The sequence below is a fragment of the Plodia interpunctella genome, chromosome 6, assembly GCF_027563975.2.
Source record: "Plodia interpunctella isolate USDA-ARS_2022_Savannah chromosome 6, ilPloInte3.2, whole genome shotgun sequence".
Classification (NCBI taxonomy): Eukaryota; Metazoa; Arthropoda; class Insecta; order Lepidoptera; family Pyralidae; genus Plodia; species Plodia interpunctella.
Window position 1 is genome coordinate 6324660 of NC_071299.1, and position 19271 is coordinate 6343930.

Here is a 19271-nt window from a genome sequence, read left to right on the forward strand (position 1 = left end):
TTCTTTAGCTTCGTTTATCGGTAGACAATCATGCACGTCGGTGGTTACCTACTAAACCCCAAAATTCGACATCTTCCTCTTTCATAGTCACGAGTCCTATAGTAATGTCTTTACTTTTTCAAAAAAATAAATCTTAACGCCCAAATAACCACGCAATACGAATTTTTATTACTTTTTGTATTCATTGATATATCTTTTCGTAACTACCTGCCTAGTACATTTATCTACTATTAGCAACTTCTTGGGTTAAAAAATCTAGCAATCCAAGAAAGAGTAGTAATGTAATGTCATGTCAACAAGTCATGTATGTCAAATTGACATGCAATAGCTACGTAGTAAATCTTTGGGTAGGCAGACCTAAAACCAAAGAGTAGTATCCTACTTCAATACTACCAAACCAACAGTGAAGCGGTGAGTGAAAGATAGAAAGGAAAATAAAAATACATTTTTGCAACTGTGTTTATATGTAAACTAATTGTTAGAAACAACCACGCTTAATTTTTGTGGGAGTGAAATTTGGTTCTATATTTTTGCCTGTAAGTGTAAAATGGGTGGCAGACAAGAAAGACTAAAAAATTCACTGGGAATCAGCGAATATCCTTGGAGTTCAGGTAGGTACCTACTATTTTGGCTTGTAAAAAGATAATATTATTTGTACTTTGTAATACATACTCCAAGAAAAGCCACAATCTGTAATTTATAATCGTTTCGTTCATCATTAGGAAACGATATCGAAATGTTTATGCGAGTGGTAATAAAACAGCTTTCAGGGTATAAATTGAGCAAAGTAACCCTTTTCTAGGTCAACCATGTAAGTACAAATCAAATTCTCTCACCATCACCAATATCTGTTAGTGGTTAGAGTTAGAAATAGAAATAAATTTATTCATAGCATAATAATATACACCACAGAAAATGAACAAAATTTTAATATTACAAAGATACATTAAGTATGCTACAAACGGGTATCACTCAGTATAATAGTGCACCATGGTCACTTGCATTACTACTTTATATTTATATGCCTATTGTATAATAAGGTCATAGTAGCGGTAATATCAGGTAATAATAATAGTAGAGGTACTATTTAATAACTGGTGTAACCTTTAAGAAATGAAAAATCTGTTTCAGATGATGATGAAAATGAAAACAATCACACTAATCCTCTGAATTTAGTGAGGAGGCCTGAAGATGCTCCCCGGCCAAGTTTAGGAGAAATGCCGGGAACTAGTAGTATGTGTTTTTTGTTAGTCCTTTTACACAACCAATAAAATTTGTAGTGTCCAAACAAAACTATGGAATTCTGATTTTTGGCAATTTCTGTTAAACACTATTTATTCATAAAATAGAAAGAATGTCATAAAATAATTGATGGCAACCTTTAGCTTAATAATTATATCAAAATTGTTATGTTGTTCAAACTGGTAAACTAATCAAAAGTGAATTTATTTTAGAGAAATTACAAAATTTTAACATATTTGTCTATTACTCTTACAAAATTGTAATCATCTTGCTCTATTTGCAGTGTGTCACACATTAAGTTTAAATACTTTCTTTAATTCACAGCAATTGTGTATCATATATAATGTTTTATTATTTTAGGTGAGCCAACATTGGCACAAATCCCTACAGGTAGTTCAGCACCGAGGACTGAGCCTAATGCAGAAAGTGGGATGATCTGGACATATAATTTTGAAAACCATCCTCAATCGCGGTAATTTATTTTACTGACTGGCAGATTTTTGAGTGAATAAATCTTTCAGCTTTACCTAAATTATGAACATTCCATTTTATATCCTGAAAATATTTTACTCTATAATTACAGAAAAAAAGTAGCCATACACCTTCCTCTGGAATGACTCTCTATTAATAAAACCCTGCATCAAAATCCTCTGCATAGTTTTAAATATTCCCATTGTTTGTTTATCCTTATGTATGCTTAGACATAAGGATAAACAGACAAAGGGAAGCTACTTTGTTTTATAACTATGTAATGACAATGATATGGAGTGATAGTAAAGTTGAAATTCAACTAATTGTGTGATACAAAGGACTCCATTTAAAAAGAAAATACTTTTAGTACCAGGTTTTGTGACGCGGGAATGGCGAGTACGTCTCAAAACCCTCGATTACCATTGATTCTGCCGGAGCGGCGGGAGTCAAGGCTGGAGCGCCCATCATCTGCGGACATGCAGCGGGTAATAGCGCGATGGAAGACGCGCGATGAATTCATACGCTTCACCAAGAGCCTCAGCGCCATGCGCAATAATAGACCAAACCCTAATATTTACCCTGTGTATTCAAGAAGTAAGTGTTGGTTCATGTATTATTATAGAGATTTTGAGAAATTTTCCAGCTGAAACCACAAATTTAAATTGTTTAGGAAAATATATTGTTTTGAAAGTTATCATTATCATTTAAAATAATGTGGCTTACAAGCCTATTCTAAGGCGGAACTGTAGTACCCGCTTTAGAATAGGAACACTCCATAACATCCATCCATCTTCTTGTACATGCCCAGATGATGGGCATGTACAAGACAGATGATGGACAACTGGATGCTTTTACGCTGATCCCAGACCCGAGGATGTAAGAGAGATGATAACAAAATATGAAATAAGTACAACATAGATTATGTTGTGACAAAGTGTGTGTGTAAAACTATACTTAACACCTAAAGTACGAAAGTAATCTTGATTAACCAACTATTTGTCCACATCTAATTTATTTTTCTTGTTAGGTACGTCCGGACCGTCAAGGAACCCGCTATTCAACCATGCAGTATCAGCTGATACACCACCAGTCACGAGGACCCACTTTAGGCACCTGCCAAAGCGGCTCTACACTAACCGAAGCGACTATGGATCTCCTAGTAGTATGATTTTATAAGGTTTAGAATAATTTCCAGTGAAGGAAAACATCGCGAGGAAACTTGAACTGTAGATAATTTATCATCTTGTGTGTAAAATGGAGAAGACAATGGCAGACCACTCCATTAATATTGCAGAGAAAATCGTTGTGTGTTTCATTCCACGTAATAACGACGAACCTGTCATGAGGAATATGACTATAAGGAAGGTATTTCTCTTGTGGTGTGTGATTCCGCCCTAGAATATGACTACTTCCGTTAATATCAGCTTTCTCGAAATTGTCTTATTTTAAATAGGAGTCGCATATACATATAACGTTTCCAGCATGCAAATTGTCGAAGCATCAATAAAATTTGTCAAGTGATCTGATTCTTGATTTACATTTCCAGGGCGGTCTGGGTGCAGTTCGTCCGGGCACGGGTCGCGGGGCAACGGCTGTTTGCCGACACACAACAGCTCCCTGCTGAACCCTGCATCTGAGGAGATGCACCAAGAGACCTTCAACGTTGAACTCTCTGATGAAGGTATGTATAGATAAACATCCAAGCCCCAGATTAATCTGAAAAAGATCGTTTTCCATCATGACCTGACTGAAGGTCGAACCCGGGACCTCTAGTGTAGCAGAATACAGAAGTTACATTCCTTTAAATTCCATTAAAAAGGCAAATCCATTATGATGTTCTAAACTGAATATTAATTCTCGGGTTTCCTGAAGGTTTCCTCTGTTTCTGTGCAAATTTAATCTAAATCTGTATAAAAGTTTTCTGTATAAAAGTAATCTTTTCTATTTATTGTTGTATGGAGTTTGGATTTAAGTGATTTTTTTTCTAATTTTTTTCTGTAAGATAATCAATTTTTTAATGTTGTTAGAATTAGTATCGACTACTCCGCCGCCACGTGAAATCAACTCGGCAGCCGCTGACAGGAGCGGGGACATCACTGAAGGTGAGTCCCTACTCAACCGTATAAATAATACCGTTATAAATGCTTTTGTAAATTTTTGCTATTGTAAATGTTTTTTTTTCTTACAAGTCTTATTGTGTAAACAATCTTACCATCATCTCTTATTAGGTATGTACCTATTGTCTTTTTATGAATTTACAGTAATACAAATTATACTTTTTAGGAAATTACTTTTTCTATAATAAATGCTTTACTTTAGAATGTATAGGTTTGAACTAATATTTGATTTATTGTCACCAAAATTAAATGAAGATTATTTACGTGTCTGGACTCATAAGAAAAAAATGAAGTGTAAGATTATTTATTTGTTGCCTATCGACGCTTTATCTACACATCTTCTTGAGAAGGCCGGGGAATGTAGAGCAAGAGTAACACATGGTCCAGACCCAAATGCGGTTGGCTTTGGTTTTAGCGGGTTTGAGTCCCCCATAGGTACCCGTCCGGAATTTCGTGTCTGGAGACTGACGTAAGGTAGGTTGGAACTTTACGCGAGTATTGCCCTCGTGGCTTTTTAATCAATTACAATATAATAGGCAAATAGAGTAAGGGTTCATACAAATACTATAAATGCGAAAATCTGCCTGTCTAGTTTGTCTGTAATGCTTTCATGGTTTAATCGCTGGGACGATTTTTATGACATTTAGAAGTTAATGACTCAAGTGCAGGCTACTGAAGGATAAGGAATAAATACAATGCGATTCAATGGGTGGTACAAAGCCATGCGTGTGTATCAACAGACGTACACGATACGTCGGGCGGCACGACGTCGGACGAGCCCGCGCCGGCGCCCGACGCCAACGCGGCGCCCCAGGACTCCGTTGACGGCCCCGACCGCATCACAGAAGAGGTTAGTGCTGTTTTCAAACTAATCCTTGGTTAAAACTTTCAAGTTAAAAAATTTAAATAACATTTTGTTAAATAATGGTCATCTAACCTTACTTATTATTACTTAAAAAGTCCCCCTATCGCGTCTGTACGAACGCAATAAACTCGCATGTGGGTCAAGTATTATTTTTTATTAATAACGCAATAGCAAATTATTTATAGCTTCCTAAAATCTGGTCTTGGAGAAAGTTATGAAGGAAATGTTACTGATTATGTTACTGATGCATATATTAATGATGCTCAACAACTGCAGTCGTTTTTGCTGTATTTTCTTTCCTTCTTTATATTTGTTTAATAAAATTGTTCACAGGGAACCGAGCTTGCTGACGCCGCGCCTTCAACTTCGCAATCGCAACACAATCGCGAGAAGAAGCGACGGGATGGTAAAGGTCTATCCCCAAACATGAGGGCCTTGCCAGGGCGGTGTCAAGCCTTGTCAAGTCTTATCAGAAACCTTTAGCTAAATTGAATAAGTCTGACGCCGGCCCTGGCACGCCCTTGCAGTGTGTCTTAATACTTATTTGTAAGGTCATACATAATGAAATAAACTAAAATTAAAATTAAATACGTTACAGACCATGATGACAGCGAACCGTCGAGTGTCAAAGAGTTTAATCAAGTAAGTATAACATTCTAAACTCTTAATTGTATTTCAAACACAAATCGTCGGGTCCTCGCAAAACAATTTCATGCCTCTAAAACATAAACAGCTTCCTTTACAAACTAGTTCTATTTATAAACCAGTACTTCCGAATTATTTAGTTAGAGTACTAAATATATCAGCAGAACTAGTGTAATGTCTACTCTAACTTAGAGTAGTATGTTTATAAGGTACTAAATATTCTAGAACATGTAATTTTATTCTTACCCGTATCTTTAACAAATTTTGAACGTTGGAAAAGCATCATTTGGTTATATTTAAAGTACATGGAGATATTGTTGTTAAAAGTTTTAGTGTTTACATTAAATAGTATATAGACGACTACTAAAAAAGCCTGTCGGAGCGGGCGAGTCTAACCCGTGACGTCAATTTTTCAGCACCTTATCGTATAGTGGTATGTATGACTTAAAGGCTTACCGTGGATCTTCATATATTTAGAAAAGCGATGTACTTTCTTAGAATCTGTTACGCCTGCTGGAGTGCCCGGTGTGCCTGGAGTGGATGGAGCCCCCGATAGCGCAGTGCCGGCGGGGGCACCTCGTGTGCACGGCGTGCCGCGGCCGCCTGGCCGCCTGCCCCGTGTGCCGGACCACCTTCTCTTCAGTCCGGAACCGTGCCATGGAAGGGGTATGTCTCCTCCTACGGTTCAGTTTTAATCCAAGAATCTCTTAAAGTATTTTTGGAATACCGAAACGATAAAATAAGTTAAATAAATATATAAATAAATCTCTTGGCAGATAAGTACATGTAGGAACCCTTTATAAATAGGTACAAGATGAATACCGTCGGGTATTAGCAAAACAAGACATAGAATGGCAGTTAGATTAATCATTGCACATTTAAAAATTTGACGACCTCGGTGGCGAAGTGGTAAAGTGCTTGCCTCTGAACCGAGAGGTCCCGGGTTCGATCCCCGGTCGGGTCATGATGGAAAATGATCTTTTTCTGATTGGCCCGGGTCTTGGATGTTTATCTATATATGTATTTGTTATAAAATATAGTATCGTTGAGTTAGTATCCCGTAACACAAGTCTCGAACTTACTTTGGGGCTAGCTCAATCGGTGTGATTTGTCCTAATATATTTATTTATTTATTTAAAAATTAGTTCATTTTTAAGACTCAGTTTAAGTTATGTCGAATGAAGAAGCAATGTGATAACAAATATAAAGTTTAATCAAATCGATCGGGCATTATTAAAACATTAGCGGTATTATGTAATCTGTGCCATTAGTGACTTTTGAGTCATCAACAATTTTATTACTATATTCGCTCGCTGGATCGAAAGTAGAAAGAATTACATTAATATCTGTGGTGAAAACCGCATGAAAATTCCTGCAATAATTTTTTAGTTTATCGCGAACAAGACATCGCAACGTTGCACGTGTCTGCCTTACATATTCTTGTAATAAATTGAAATAACATGCGAGGTGTCGGAGCTGCTGCGCTACCCGTGCCGGCACGGATGCGGGCGCGAGGTGCGACTGCGGCGCCGCACGCAGCACGAGGCGAGCTGCGCCGCGCGCAAGTACCAGTGTCCCGTCGCCGCCTGCGCGCAGCGCTCGCCGCTCGCCATGCACGAGCTGGCGCATCACTTCCAGGTATTATATTATGTATCTATACTTACACATCTAAAACTTTACAACGAATATTATGGGGTATTAGGTTAAAACGAAAATTTATTTCCGATTCCTGATTTTGAGTTAGTACCCTATAACACACGACTAGACGTTCCGACTTCCACTCAAACACTAGCACATGCCTTTCTTTATTATTTTACGATTTTGTATCCCCTCACCTGGTTGTCGCCAAGAACTTTATTAATGCTGCAACCAGCTGTCGGTCCCGGCTATGCACGAGTTAAACAATAAAAAGTTGCCTATATTATTTTTATGTCTGTGCCAAATCTCATCGAATTCGGTCTAGTAGTTTTTGAATTTACTCATTACAAACAAATCAAATCCTTTTAATCTTATTAGTATGGAATTCTAACTTATATTCATAACTTGTCCAGAGCAAGCACGTGGACGTGCTGAAGACGGGCCGCAAGCACAAGTTCTCCATGAAGGTGAACTCGGAACACCACGACGACTGGATCATCATGGCCCTGCACGAGTTCTTCCATCTGAGAGTCGACGTGGACGTGCGCAACTGGGGCGTCGTCTTCTACGTGGCTTACATCGGGCCCAAGTCAAATGCTAAAAATTTCACCTATAGTGTAAGTGAAAAATAGATCATGTTAGATCGACTGCAAAAAAAGTATGACTTTGCAGCCGACCGTACAGCGGCGAACTTACCCCATATATGTGTACTAGCTGCGCCACGGGCCACATTTGAATTCAATTAATTACATAGAAATGAAAGTATGAAACAGAGACCCATGTTTCATACTGTAATAAATAATCAACAGAACAATGCAATGAAAAATAACTCTTTTCAGATAACCATTAACGGCCAAAACCAGTCCAGGAAGCTGTCATACGTGCGCGTGACACACAGCGACCTCGACCGCTCGTTGCTGAACGTAAACAGAACTGACTGCTTCCATCTCACCTTGGACCAGGCACTCAACTTCCTCAGGTCAGACATTTTATGAAGCTTGTGCCTAGTAGTTTTTAAGACTAATTTTTATTACATCAATCAATTCATTGTAAAACTTGACGTTTATACGTGAATGTTTCAATGAAATTTACAGTCAAAATTGTATGTTGAATCTGCAATTTTAGAGATTTTATTTTACCCTTATTTTCATACTCGAGAGATATTTTCAAAAAAATACGTCTAGCAGTTTTCAGATAGTACTTAAAGAACATCCGCCCGTTCTCATTTCTCACAAATTGAAAAAAAAACAACAACAATGAAACATATACACACATATCAACCATTTTACAATATACATACCATTTACTTTTGTTTTGTAGGTTTAAAAGCCGGCATAGCGATCCGGACAAATACCTGGACTTCAATGTCGAGATAGCGAAAACCGACGACGATGAAGAAAACAAGGAAACGCAGGAGACTTAAAGTGTCGCGTCGATCGTGCGCGGCTAAAGTATCGCATGAGAATGCGTCATTATTGTGCCATTATGAGGCAAGACGCCCTGCTAAACACTTTCAAGTTTTAGCATAACTATAATCCCTAACATTTAATCCGTAATTAATTTAATAAATAATACAGTAGAATAAGTTGAATCTCAGTGAGGTGAAGATAAAATCATACAAAAATTGCAAAATGTATGTCTCTTATCTTCTCGTGTTCCCGGTTGCATTCGGAGCTGTGAAGGTCCAAAGCCCAGGTTTAGTGTAAAAAATTAGACAACAGATGATCTCAAAGTTCAAGCCTCGACTACGTCTTTCCAGCGATTGCGCTGAAAGTTTATGATAAAAACTTAACGTGAATATTTTTGCGTTTACCCAACTTTAAATATTTTGGGCGATTGGGCGTAACTATCTTTGATTTAAACAGATTTAAATCTGTCATTATATTGATTAGGCATTGTAATAAAGCTTAAAAATTGAGAGCAACATCAGGAGGCTAGGTTTTTTTATCCACCAAAGCTGATAAGGCTCAATCGCTCGTAGTATATTAATAATCTTGCTTACCGAGTTGATCTCATGTATATTTTAAAATGCCTCTTTCGATATTTATTCGATTTCTGAAGCTGTATACTTAGGTTGATTCCGCCTATTGTTTATTTTATAACTGAATTCTCAGGGTGTAGTTTGTAGAAAAACTGATATCTCGTCTATTTAGACACAACACCAAATGCTTTTTTAACATTTTACAAAAGCAGGGTCGTTAGAATTAACGTGACCAACGCATGGCGTTTAGACAAGTAAGTCATATTTATTATTAAGCCGATAAATATAAATTATGGTTTTGTTTCTCATATTTTTATATTAAGTTTCTCACTATCGAACCTTTTCCCAGTATAGTATATTGATAAAATGTTTTACTACTTATTTTATATTAATACTTATTTTACGTTAAGTTTACATGTCTTATATTTTATTAGAAATAATCAAAATTGTTATATTTTCTACCAGTTTGCCTTCTTTTAGTTTCAGAAAATTCTAATTACATATTTCCACATCTTCGTCAAAAAATATTTACTAATATGTGTCAATGGAAAAGCGATAGTATAGCCATGCATGTATACCACATTAGTGTTTATCTATGGATTATTAAATCATTAAATTAAACGTCATACATATTTAACCGAATATTTTATTTTCTGTAATCCTTAATGATATATACAATGAGAATGTACATTATAAATATTAATACGTACGTATTTTATGTAACTGACGGTCAAACTATGAAGCTCATTATTTTGCTCAAATCTATTTTGTTAATCAAAAATGTCAATCGAATTACAATAAACGCAGTAAATCTGCCCTTAGACTTTAATTATTGTAATATAATAGCAATTTAATTGAAACATATTTACTGTTCTTATCTATAAAAACAATGCCAATGCAGAATATCAATAAACTAATAAATAAAATGTACATGTCGTAAGCAAATACATTGTAAAAAATATGTTTTGACAATTTAATGAGATCTTTAAAAAATATTCTCTTTTTCGAGGTCTATCACAAGGCGACTTCAATGTCATTTTCCTGATTTTGATTTCATTTCGAAGACTAATAAAAATGATCAATAAATAACATGAAGGAAAATATGTCAGATATGAATTAAGAAATTAACTGCCTCGAGGCAAGGGTTTGCCTCGCGTACTCTGTGCCGATGAGACCGCGACACACCAGAGAGAACTCCTGGACTGTCTCCAATAATCTCCGCTTGCTGCTTTTTTCTCTGTAAATATTAGTTCGCAATTGAGAAAAAAATATAATGGGATAGTTATTCAGAAGTTTAATTTGTTCCGATTATTATCTACTTTATTAGAATATTAGATACGAGCAAGTTTTGTGCCACCACTTTTGGTGAAGGAAAAACATCGTAAGGTAACCTGCACACTGGTTGACTATTTAGTTAGTGTGTATTCGAAACGACGTGGAAAACTTCAACTCTGCAGGACACGCGGAAATAGGTGATATTTAACATACAAACATCGGGACAGATGTTTGTATCTTATGAAAAAAAAGTAAATGAAAGCTTGTAAAAATGCGCATACTTGACAACGGCAGCTATGAACTTGTGCTTGTGTTCGTCGGAGGCGTGGTGCGTGGGGAAGCCGGGCTGAGCCAGCGCGCGGCGCAGCCAGCCCGCCAGCTCCTCGCCGCGCCACTCCGCGCGGTTCAGCGCCAGCAGCAGCTCCGCCAGCGGCTCGATCTGGTTGCGGGGCGTCGCGCCGCCTGCACACGATTCATGATATCTCATCTCTGCCCGGGCCGTAAGCCCAGGCTCTGCGTAAAAAACCCTTGAAATTTTGAAAATTCGGCTGTGATTTTACAATCGGCCACCTGCCTAGGTATATCCCGAGCGAAGCCAGGGCCGGCCGCTGGTAATAAATATAGTTGTGATCTTCTGTATCTGTATGTACATATAATTGAAATACCGCAATTAATAGGCATATTTACACCATAACTTGCTTTGATCTATTCTGTTTGTGGATCATGTAAATAAATAAAGACGTTACCTATACAACGCAGGGCTGCGGTGGTAAGTTCAGGCGCGCGCGGCTGCAGCACCAGCGGCCGCTGCAGCGCCAGCACCGACAGCCAGTTGCAAGCTGACCGCGCCGCGTGCGCCTCCCACATCCGCACGCAGTTACAACCTGGTACAAAAAATATTAAAAATCCGTGTATTTCATATTGATTTTTTTTAACAAAGTAATATACTATACAAGGTAACAGGTATCATAAACCCCGTGCATATACGAAGCCACCCTGTCTCGTATGTACCGTACCTTGAGTATATACACGGGATTTATGATACATCCTATTTATTCGGGTAACTAACCTATTCCAAATCTCATTATAATCGATACAGCGATTTAACCATTAAAGCGTGACAGAGAAATAGCGTATTTATTGTATTAGTATGGATCATATTATAAACAATGTGTATATCTCATTAATTTATCATCGGTTTATGAGATCATGTTATTAGAAGTCTGATTTTGTATTTCATCTCATCCTTCTCGTTTTAGTACTTTCTTTTAGTAATTATCTCAATTTTGAAGTTATAACACATACTTATAACACTTGTATAGTTGGAAGCCACCTTATCACTGCCAACAAATGCCTTTCGCACTCACACAGTGGTGAAACTGAAGTAACCTCAGAGTTTAACTAGTACTTCCTAGTGGAAAGCAAAGTTGATTAAAGACCCAAACGTTTTGGCAAACTTTTGGTACAATAAACTTTTGGTCTGAAAAAAAAACCAGTTGATAAAATGTATTATACCTAACATTTTGAATTATAACACATTAAAAAAAGTACCCAAATCCACAAGATCAGGTAGCTGAGTCCTGAGCCATTCCATGTACAGTGGCTTCTTCTTCGTGATGCAGAGTAACATGGCGAAGAGGCCGTCGGTGAGGTCGGGCGCGGCGGAGGGGTCGGGCGCCACTCTCCGCGCCGCCACCGCGCATGCGTCGCGCAGCAACGACGGGCTGCCGTCCCATTGCCTCCCCACTAGTAGTACCAACTGGAGACATTATGATAAAAAATATTAAAAAATTAACATTTATTGTCATAATCTTCTACACTATTTAGCATGACCATGTGAATTTCCCAGGGGAGTTATTTTTCCAGGATGAAAAGTGGCCTGTCCTTCTCCATACATCAAACGCTTTCAAGAAGTTTGGTTGAGTAGACAAAACCTGAAGTGGTAACAAATAAATAAACTTACTTTCACATTTATAATATTAGTTAGGTGATGATATGAATCCAAATGCACTAACATAATTATTTTTATATCAGATTCGCTTTATGCTTTCTTTCAGTTAGATTTTAACCGCGGCTTCGCCTGAGTCAATTTCTCACAGGAAATATGCTTTTTTCCGGAATGAAAAACAAAAGCCTACGTCCTTCTCGGCACTCTTAACTAAGATTTGTTAAAAGCGTGAAGAGGTAACAAACTTACTTTCGCATTTGGGAAGTTGGGAAACTGGGATACAAAAAAGTCATAGTAAATTACATTGAGAAGTAAACATCCTATAAATTCCTTACCAGTTTAACACAGTCGAGGCCCGAAGCACACTCGTTAGTGTTCATAGCCGTGATGATAAGTTGTGCTAGCTCGGGTGCGAATGGTAAAATATCGCCCATCAGAGACGATATAGCTTGTTTTATTATCTGGAACAGCGGCTGAAATAATAGGTTATAGCTTATTCTAAATGTTATGTTCGTAATATTGCATTTTCATAGAAACTAAAAGTATGTATAAAATTTTAGCTCAATCGATTGAAGATAAGTTAAGACTACACTATGCAATGTTATGCAATGTAATTCGCTTGCGTCTCACTCATATCGATTCGATGGTGAGAAGAGAAATACAAACCCGCACTTCGCCCACTGCTTCAAAATTGAGTTGCGACCAGCCGAATAAACATAGGACATAGTGACTTAGTAATGTTGACTAACATTGCAACATTAAAACATGATAAAGGGTGAACATGATAAATCCATACTAATGTTATAAAGAGAATAGATTTGTATTTTTGTTTGTAATGGATAAACTTAAAAGTACTATACGGCGATTTAGATAAAATTAGATAGGCGAAAACTTAAGGAGTGACATGGGCTACTTTTTTTAGGCGAGCCGCCAGTAGTGACATGGTTACATTAAAAGATAAATAATAAAGCTAGTAAAACAGGAGTGTACCTCCACCAGCTGCGGCTGGGCGGCAGTGGCGGGCAGCGCGGGGTGCAGCGTGCGCAGCAGCAGCGCCGCCAGCGTCGGCGACGCGGCCAGCGACGACAGCAGCGCGGCACAGCACGACGCCGCGCCGGTCGCGGCCGGTGGATTGTGCGTCTGCAAACAGGCGGCTGCTGTCAAACAGGCTTAGTGGCCTTCAAACTTCGCGAGTCTTTACGTTGCGGTGTCGCGTCACAATGCCCTACTGTGACTGCGACTCACTCTGCGAGATCTCGACAGTGTGTAATGTGTATTATAAAGTATATAGGAGTCGATTTCAATGGAAGCTCGCTCCAACATAACACACCTGGTGCATCAGCTCGTCCCTCAGGGAGCAAGCGAGGCGCTGCAGCAGCGGCGCGGCCAGCGGCAGCTCGGCGGCCACCAGCGCCGCGCCCGCCGCGCCCGCCAGCTGCCGTCGGGTCCACGCGTCGTCTTGTCGGGAAGCTGAACTCTGAAATGTAGTACATTTTTATTGGGAGAAAAATATAAAAAAGTTTTTTTTCTTATAAGTGCGGGTAGTACCTGCGCGGTGAGCACGATGTCCGCGGCGCTAGCGGCGGCGGGCGCGCTGCAGTCGACGCAGAGCCTGCGCAGCGCATGCGCGGCGGCGGCGGGCGCGCGCGTCAGCGCCAGCCCCGCCGCCGACACGCATGCGCCCGCCACCGCGTCCAGCGACTGCAGCCACGGCGCATAGCCGCCTGTCAACATTGTTATTTTGTTTTTTTACTAGTTTTTACCCGCGGCGTCGCCCGCGTCTATTTTACACGGGAAATACATATACTTTTCTCGGTAAAAAGTAGCCTATGTCGTATTCTTAAAACTACATACATGAGAAATTTGAAAGAGATTGGTCGAATCGACAAGCAAACTTATTATCGTATTTATAATATTCGTTGGGATTTGTTAAGAAAACCACAGAGATCCAGGATAAAAAGCTAAGCTGCGGCTGCTGAGCTCAGCTAGAGCTGGGAGAGCTGGGATCAAGTAACAGTACCGAGACAGTCGAGCGCGACGGAGAGGAGCGGGGAGGCGGGCGCGGTGCGGGCCACGTGCTCGGCGCAGCGCAGCAAGCTGAGCACCGCGGCGGGAGGCTGCGGCTGCTGAGCGTCCGCCAGCGCCAGGAACACGTGCAGGGCTGCTTCCCGCCGGATGTCAGTCTCCGCTGAATTATAGGCCGCTTCCACCACCGACCAACACCACTCGCCGAGGACGCTGTAGCAATACATCTGAGGAAAAAAAAATATATTAACCAACGGAATATGTCAGGTAAATAAGCAATACATGACATAGAAACAAACCAATAAAATAATAATTAACATGCACGTTTTTCTCATCTTCCAAGCCATGAAGAATTCGCTAACCAACTAGCTGAGACGTCGCCAGCAGCCGGGAAACCACAGGTACCACATTGGGAGTCACAAACACTGACCACGGTATCGGCCACGTCCTGCCGGTAGCAACGCAGCAGCTCCTTCTCGTCCCACGTCATGGAGGTGTCGCTCGCCATCTCCGACTTGCTGACCATAACCGTCAGCAGCCGCGAGAACACCTCGCGCCACAGCTGGTGTGGCTGCTGCCCGCTGACTAAGTTCAGCGCTTGATCCTGAAAATATAACGAATTTACAATGATTATCCGATTTAAAGACAATATGAAAAATCTAATATGTTCATAACTTTTCATTGTTTACGATATATTTCTTTGATCCTGTCTTAATTTAGGCACTGTGTAGGCACGGTTGTCAGTTTTATATGGATCACTATGAGAGCTTGTCCAAAAATAAATGTATAGGGACATATCACATAGATCAATTTAGCCTCAAAGTAAATTGAAATAACAATCTTGAACATATCAGTAAAACTTACTTTGTATGAGGTACACTAAATCTCGTCAATGTTTCTATTGTTATTTAACACGCGCTAATAACTTACTGTTTACTTTATATTGTTCTCCAATAACTTTCTATTTACTATAGTAGGTACAGCTACAACAACAGCAATATACATACTTGTAGCGAGTACCAGAAGCCGAACACGAGGTTAGACCTAGTTTCATGTACAGGGTAGTGACCCGGTGCGCCCTGCGCGGCGAGTAGTATCTCCACCAGCTGGCGCGCGGAAACAGCGCCGTAAAGCATATTTTCCGTCCCTTCACCTTCAAAAGTCAATTTAGTTATGTTCCTACACAACTATATCATACGTGTGTTTTGGTACCTATACAAAGATGTCTCTTTATTATTAAACTACTAGCTTTTACTGAGTGTAAGTAAATAAACGGTAGACTTCTCCGTACTCTTAGCTATATGTATTAGAGATTTCAAGATTGGTTGAGTAGATATAGTAAGAATAGGCTGTGGAGAACAGGGAAGGATACATATACTTTATAATCAATATATTTAAATATTCACAATGCTATTTATATGATTATGATTGAATGATTATTTTTCTATGTGCAAATTTTGATTTCAAAGTGCATATTTCAATAAAATAATAGATTCTTCTAAAGGTAGTTTTGATTCTAACGTTCATTGTTGCAGTTGCTTTTTTTGTCATGGCCTTAGTGGATCGAAAATTTGACTTAAAGCTCTAGAGCATAAAATCGAATTTTACGTCGCCTAAATGCAAGCAAACTGAAGTTCTTTTCTAGCAAGTGAAGTGAAAAGCACTGCCATTTTTTTACCTTTTAAATAACTAAACAAACGGGGTATACTATAAAGCTGCTATTGGTGGATTTGCGTAATAACGAGAGACAAGACAACATTTGCCTCCGCATTCTATCTGTACTCTATATAATAATGTTACCATGTGCACTCTCTGCCGCCCGTGCTATGCACTCTGTGTGACAATCTCCAATTGCGACGCAACATGTTATTACCGCTGACAGTATCTCCTGTGTAAACAAAATAACTTTATATAATACACGTTAAAATTGGCACTGGATTGGATTGAATAATATGTTGCAGATGAAAAAGATGAGTATCGTAGAATAACGGCCTATTCACCGCTTGCTAATAATGTATCTGATATATCAAATAGATAATGTTAAAATTGTGATTCAAAAGTGTTGGATAGTGGTAATTAGCAAATAACTTCGACAGTATTATGTAGCTTTTATCTGTCATATTAATATATATTTTTTTGTTTATTATATATTTAGGTATTTCACCGCCCAGTGTGACGTCACTGTATACCAGCCCCACCTCGTTGATAGAGTTGGGCACGTTGTCCCGTTCCATGAGCGGCACGGCGAGCACCAGCAGGTCCGTCAGCAGCTCCAGCGCCGCGCCGGGGTACTTCTCCGCTTGGTAGGACGCCGCCGCCGCACGCACCGCCGCAAGACACGCTTCACTCGCGTCTAGCACACTATCACTCACTGCTTCATTGCATCTGTGTATCCAATAGTCGATGTTAGGCATATTTCTGTCGCCGAAGATCATGGTCGTTACAATGGAATGTAACAAGTATACAAACTCATAGCACAATATTAATAGATGAGCAGATGAGCATAAAGTAGATAGAAAATTTAAAAGAAAAGATAAAATACATGAAAGCGTGGATAAAATCAGGGGAATGTCCCACTGCTGGGCAGATTTGTCCCAGCGGTGGGACATTCCCACATTAACTAGGAAAAAAAGTAGGTTTCAGCCTCAACCTCAGCTTCAATAAATTGATTTCAACTATTTGTTTATAGATTTATGATTTTTTAAGCTGAAGATAGGATGGTATACATAATATACTTAATAGGAAGGTATACTTACAAGTATAAAACTTTGACAATTGTGATCAAGGTGCGGCACAAAGGCAGGAGTTCGGGTAGGGTTCCACAGCCAGATTCGGAGGAGTCCTCTCCGCCCAGTGTCAGCCAATTAATGGTACAAGTGGCAGCACTAAGCCAAGCCTGAACAACCTCCTCTGGAGGCCCATCAATACCATACTCCCTGAAAGAATGTAGTAGTGCAAGCCTGTGTGATTTCGCTTCAATGACAATCAAAGGGAATCCATTGGTGGCGGGACCAAGACCCAATCTACGATAGTCAGGGCTCCAGTAACAGGAACCTCATCACAATACAGACCATGTCCAAAGGTACCCTCTACTGAATTTTATCTATATTGTCATCCTTTTATACAAAAGGATGTATAGTGTATAAAAGGATGTGTTGTTTCATCTATATATACTGCTTTCTCATGAAAGCATTAGTACACACATATAGCATACCAAAATCTTCAATTAGATGACATAGTTATAAATTGTAAAACATAGATAAAATAATAAATTAAAAATGTTATATAAACTTACTGATAAGCAGTTTGCAAATACCGCAGCATTTCATCAAGAACCATAGGGCAGGTCTGTTGAAGTGCTGCTCTGTTTTTAGCCCGAAGTGCTGATCCCATTGTCATGCTGTTATACTGAAACAATGCAATATAGGGATTTAGAAAATTGAAAATGTTCCTGTGTAAAACATATAAAATCATGTGTTCCATCCATCCATAGTTTGCTTGGACACTAGTAAAAATTTTATTCATAATAAATGTACAGCATTTCAAATAATAGAGAGAATCACTTTTTAGATTAGCTATTTAAGATAATTGATATTTTTTATATTTGATTTATTACCATTATTTTGTGTATGTAAAGCAACATTTAAAAAAAACTTACTTCTTCAGGTATGACCGTAAGAACCTCAAGAAGAAGAGCGGTGTTTTCAGCAGAAGAGAGTGGCCTCAATATAGTAGCCAGATCTACTGTTCCTTGTTGCAGTATAAATGCTGCTAGCTACAATAAGATTTAATTTGATTATATAGTAATATAGTATTCCAATTTTTATTTTATATCAGTTGGTATACCAATCTGGCTCATGTATAGTAGTTTTCGTAGATCCCACTTTTTTCATGTGAAGGAAAACATTGTGGGGAAACCTGCACATGGGCAGACTGATTCCTAGTGTGTGTGTACTGCCACTTGATGGCAGTATTCATAAGTCATGTCTTTGCTGAAGATGCCTTTTAAGTGATTTTAATAAGATGAAAGTATTGACCATAAAACACAAAGGTTTCAGTGTTGAATAATAAAATACTTACACTAATGCAAAGCCTATTTGTTACTATTTTTGGGCCTTTCGAATATATAAATACAGCTTGCAATATTTTGTCTTTTAATTCATCATAACTTTCTGGTGGTAATTCACTCCAGCATCGCAATATTTTTGTGTGTAAAGTAGTTGCAGCATAAAATTGTACTTCAGTTCCCTGAAACAAATACTCAATCTTTTTGTCCCTTGTTAATATGTTGTATATGGTTAGTAAAAAATAATAAAAAAGCAACTACTTATCAGACAAGTTACATAAGCAAAGCAATAACGAATTACGATTACAAATAAAATTTAGCAATGCTAAAGCAAAACAGACTGAAAATGAAACAAAGAACCATCGATCCGCATCAGGATGAAATTATGAAAATGATCTATTATACCTTTGTAGGTTGAAGTAATTCCCAAACAAATTTCCAGGCTTCAGGCACTCGTTGCGCAGCTGTGAGCCACGCATGGGCCTTAGCACGCTCGCTCTGCTCTCCATTATAAAATACAGCAACGGCATATTCCAAGTTTTGAGCCGAGTAATCCATTGCAGAAAAGCGAGAAGGTAATATATATAAAGAAGTAGCACCATTTACATAATAAGTTAACTAATGTCTGGCTTCTTATTATCAACTATAGTGCAAACATTCCGACGTTTAAGAAATACACGAATATTGATTAACTTTATTTAGATGATTTATTTTGAAGAAGTAATTTACAATCACAATCGCAAATCGCATCACAAACGCAATGTCGCTGTCGCTGGTCGCTGCCAATGTCAGCTGTAGGTACCTACCTATTTCTTCTGTCAACTGTTCCGTTAATCCACACACTTTGCTATACCCATGGAATTAAAAGGTAAGTGCTCTGTACTAAATCCATGGCTACCCTATGTTTTGCATGGATTTAATAAGTACTTCGTACAACTGGGTAGATTACTACGAAATTCCTGACAAACATTAATAAACTCAAATAGGGAGTATTACTG

The 19271-nt window shown here is 38.8% G+C and overlaps 2 protein-coding genes across 5 annotated transcripts; one reads left to right on the plus strand and one right to left on the minus strand.

The window, feature by feature from the left end:
- The first annotated feature begins 268 nt into the window (after positions 1-268).
- Positions 269-9596, plus strand: LOC128671065 (uncharacterized). 3 transcript variants are annotated; one of them, XM_053747188.2, is made up of 15 exons: positions 269-411; positions 1132-1233; positions 1603-1714; positions 2081-2307; positions 2741-2875; positions 3260-3394; positions 3741-3815; positions 4571-4680; positions 5029-5107; positions 5294-5337; positions 5839-6006; positions 6808-6978; positions 7392-7595; positions 7818-7957; positions 8299-9596. In XM_053747188.2, the coding sequence occupies exons 2-15, from the start codon at positions 1218-1220 to the stop codon at positions 8399-8401; spliced, it is 1719 nt and encodes a 572-aa protein (XP_053603163.1). In that variant the 5' UTR covers positions 269-411; positions 1132-1217; the 3' UTR covers positions 8402-9596. The 3 variants fall into 3 exon arrangements, with proteins under 3 accessions (XP_053603163.1, XP_053603161.1, XP_053603162.1); XM_053747186.1 differs by having other exon boundaries at positions 336-611; XM_053747187.1 differs by having other exon boundaries at positions 336-611; positions 5029-5101.
- cdm (cadmus) lies at positions 9590-19068 on the minus strand. Of its 2 annotated transcripts, none has more exons than XM_053747184.2 (18): positions 18679-19068; positions 18288-18455; positions 17866-17982; positions 17503-17615; positions 16964-17143; positions 16406-16592; positions 16008-16095; positions 15215-15360; positions 14638-14811; positions 14203-14434; positions 13731-13906; positions 13513-13659; positions 13173-13322; positions 12518-12655; positions 11786-11993; positions 10981-11118; positions 10516-10696; positions 9590-10196 (listed from the first exon to the last, which is right to left on the minus strand). In XM_053747184.2, the coding sequence occupies exons 1-18, from the start codon at positions 18829-18831 to the stop codon at positions 10076-10078; spliced, it is 2817 nt and encodes a 938-aa protein (XP_053603159.1). In that variant the 5' UTR covers positions 18832-19068; the 3' UTR covers positions 9590-10075. The 2 variants fall into 2 exon arrangements, with proteins under 2 accessions (XP_053603159.1, XP_053603158.1); XM_053747183.2 differs by having other exon boundaries at positions 18288-18473.
- Positions 19069-19271: the final 203 nt, after the last annotated feature.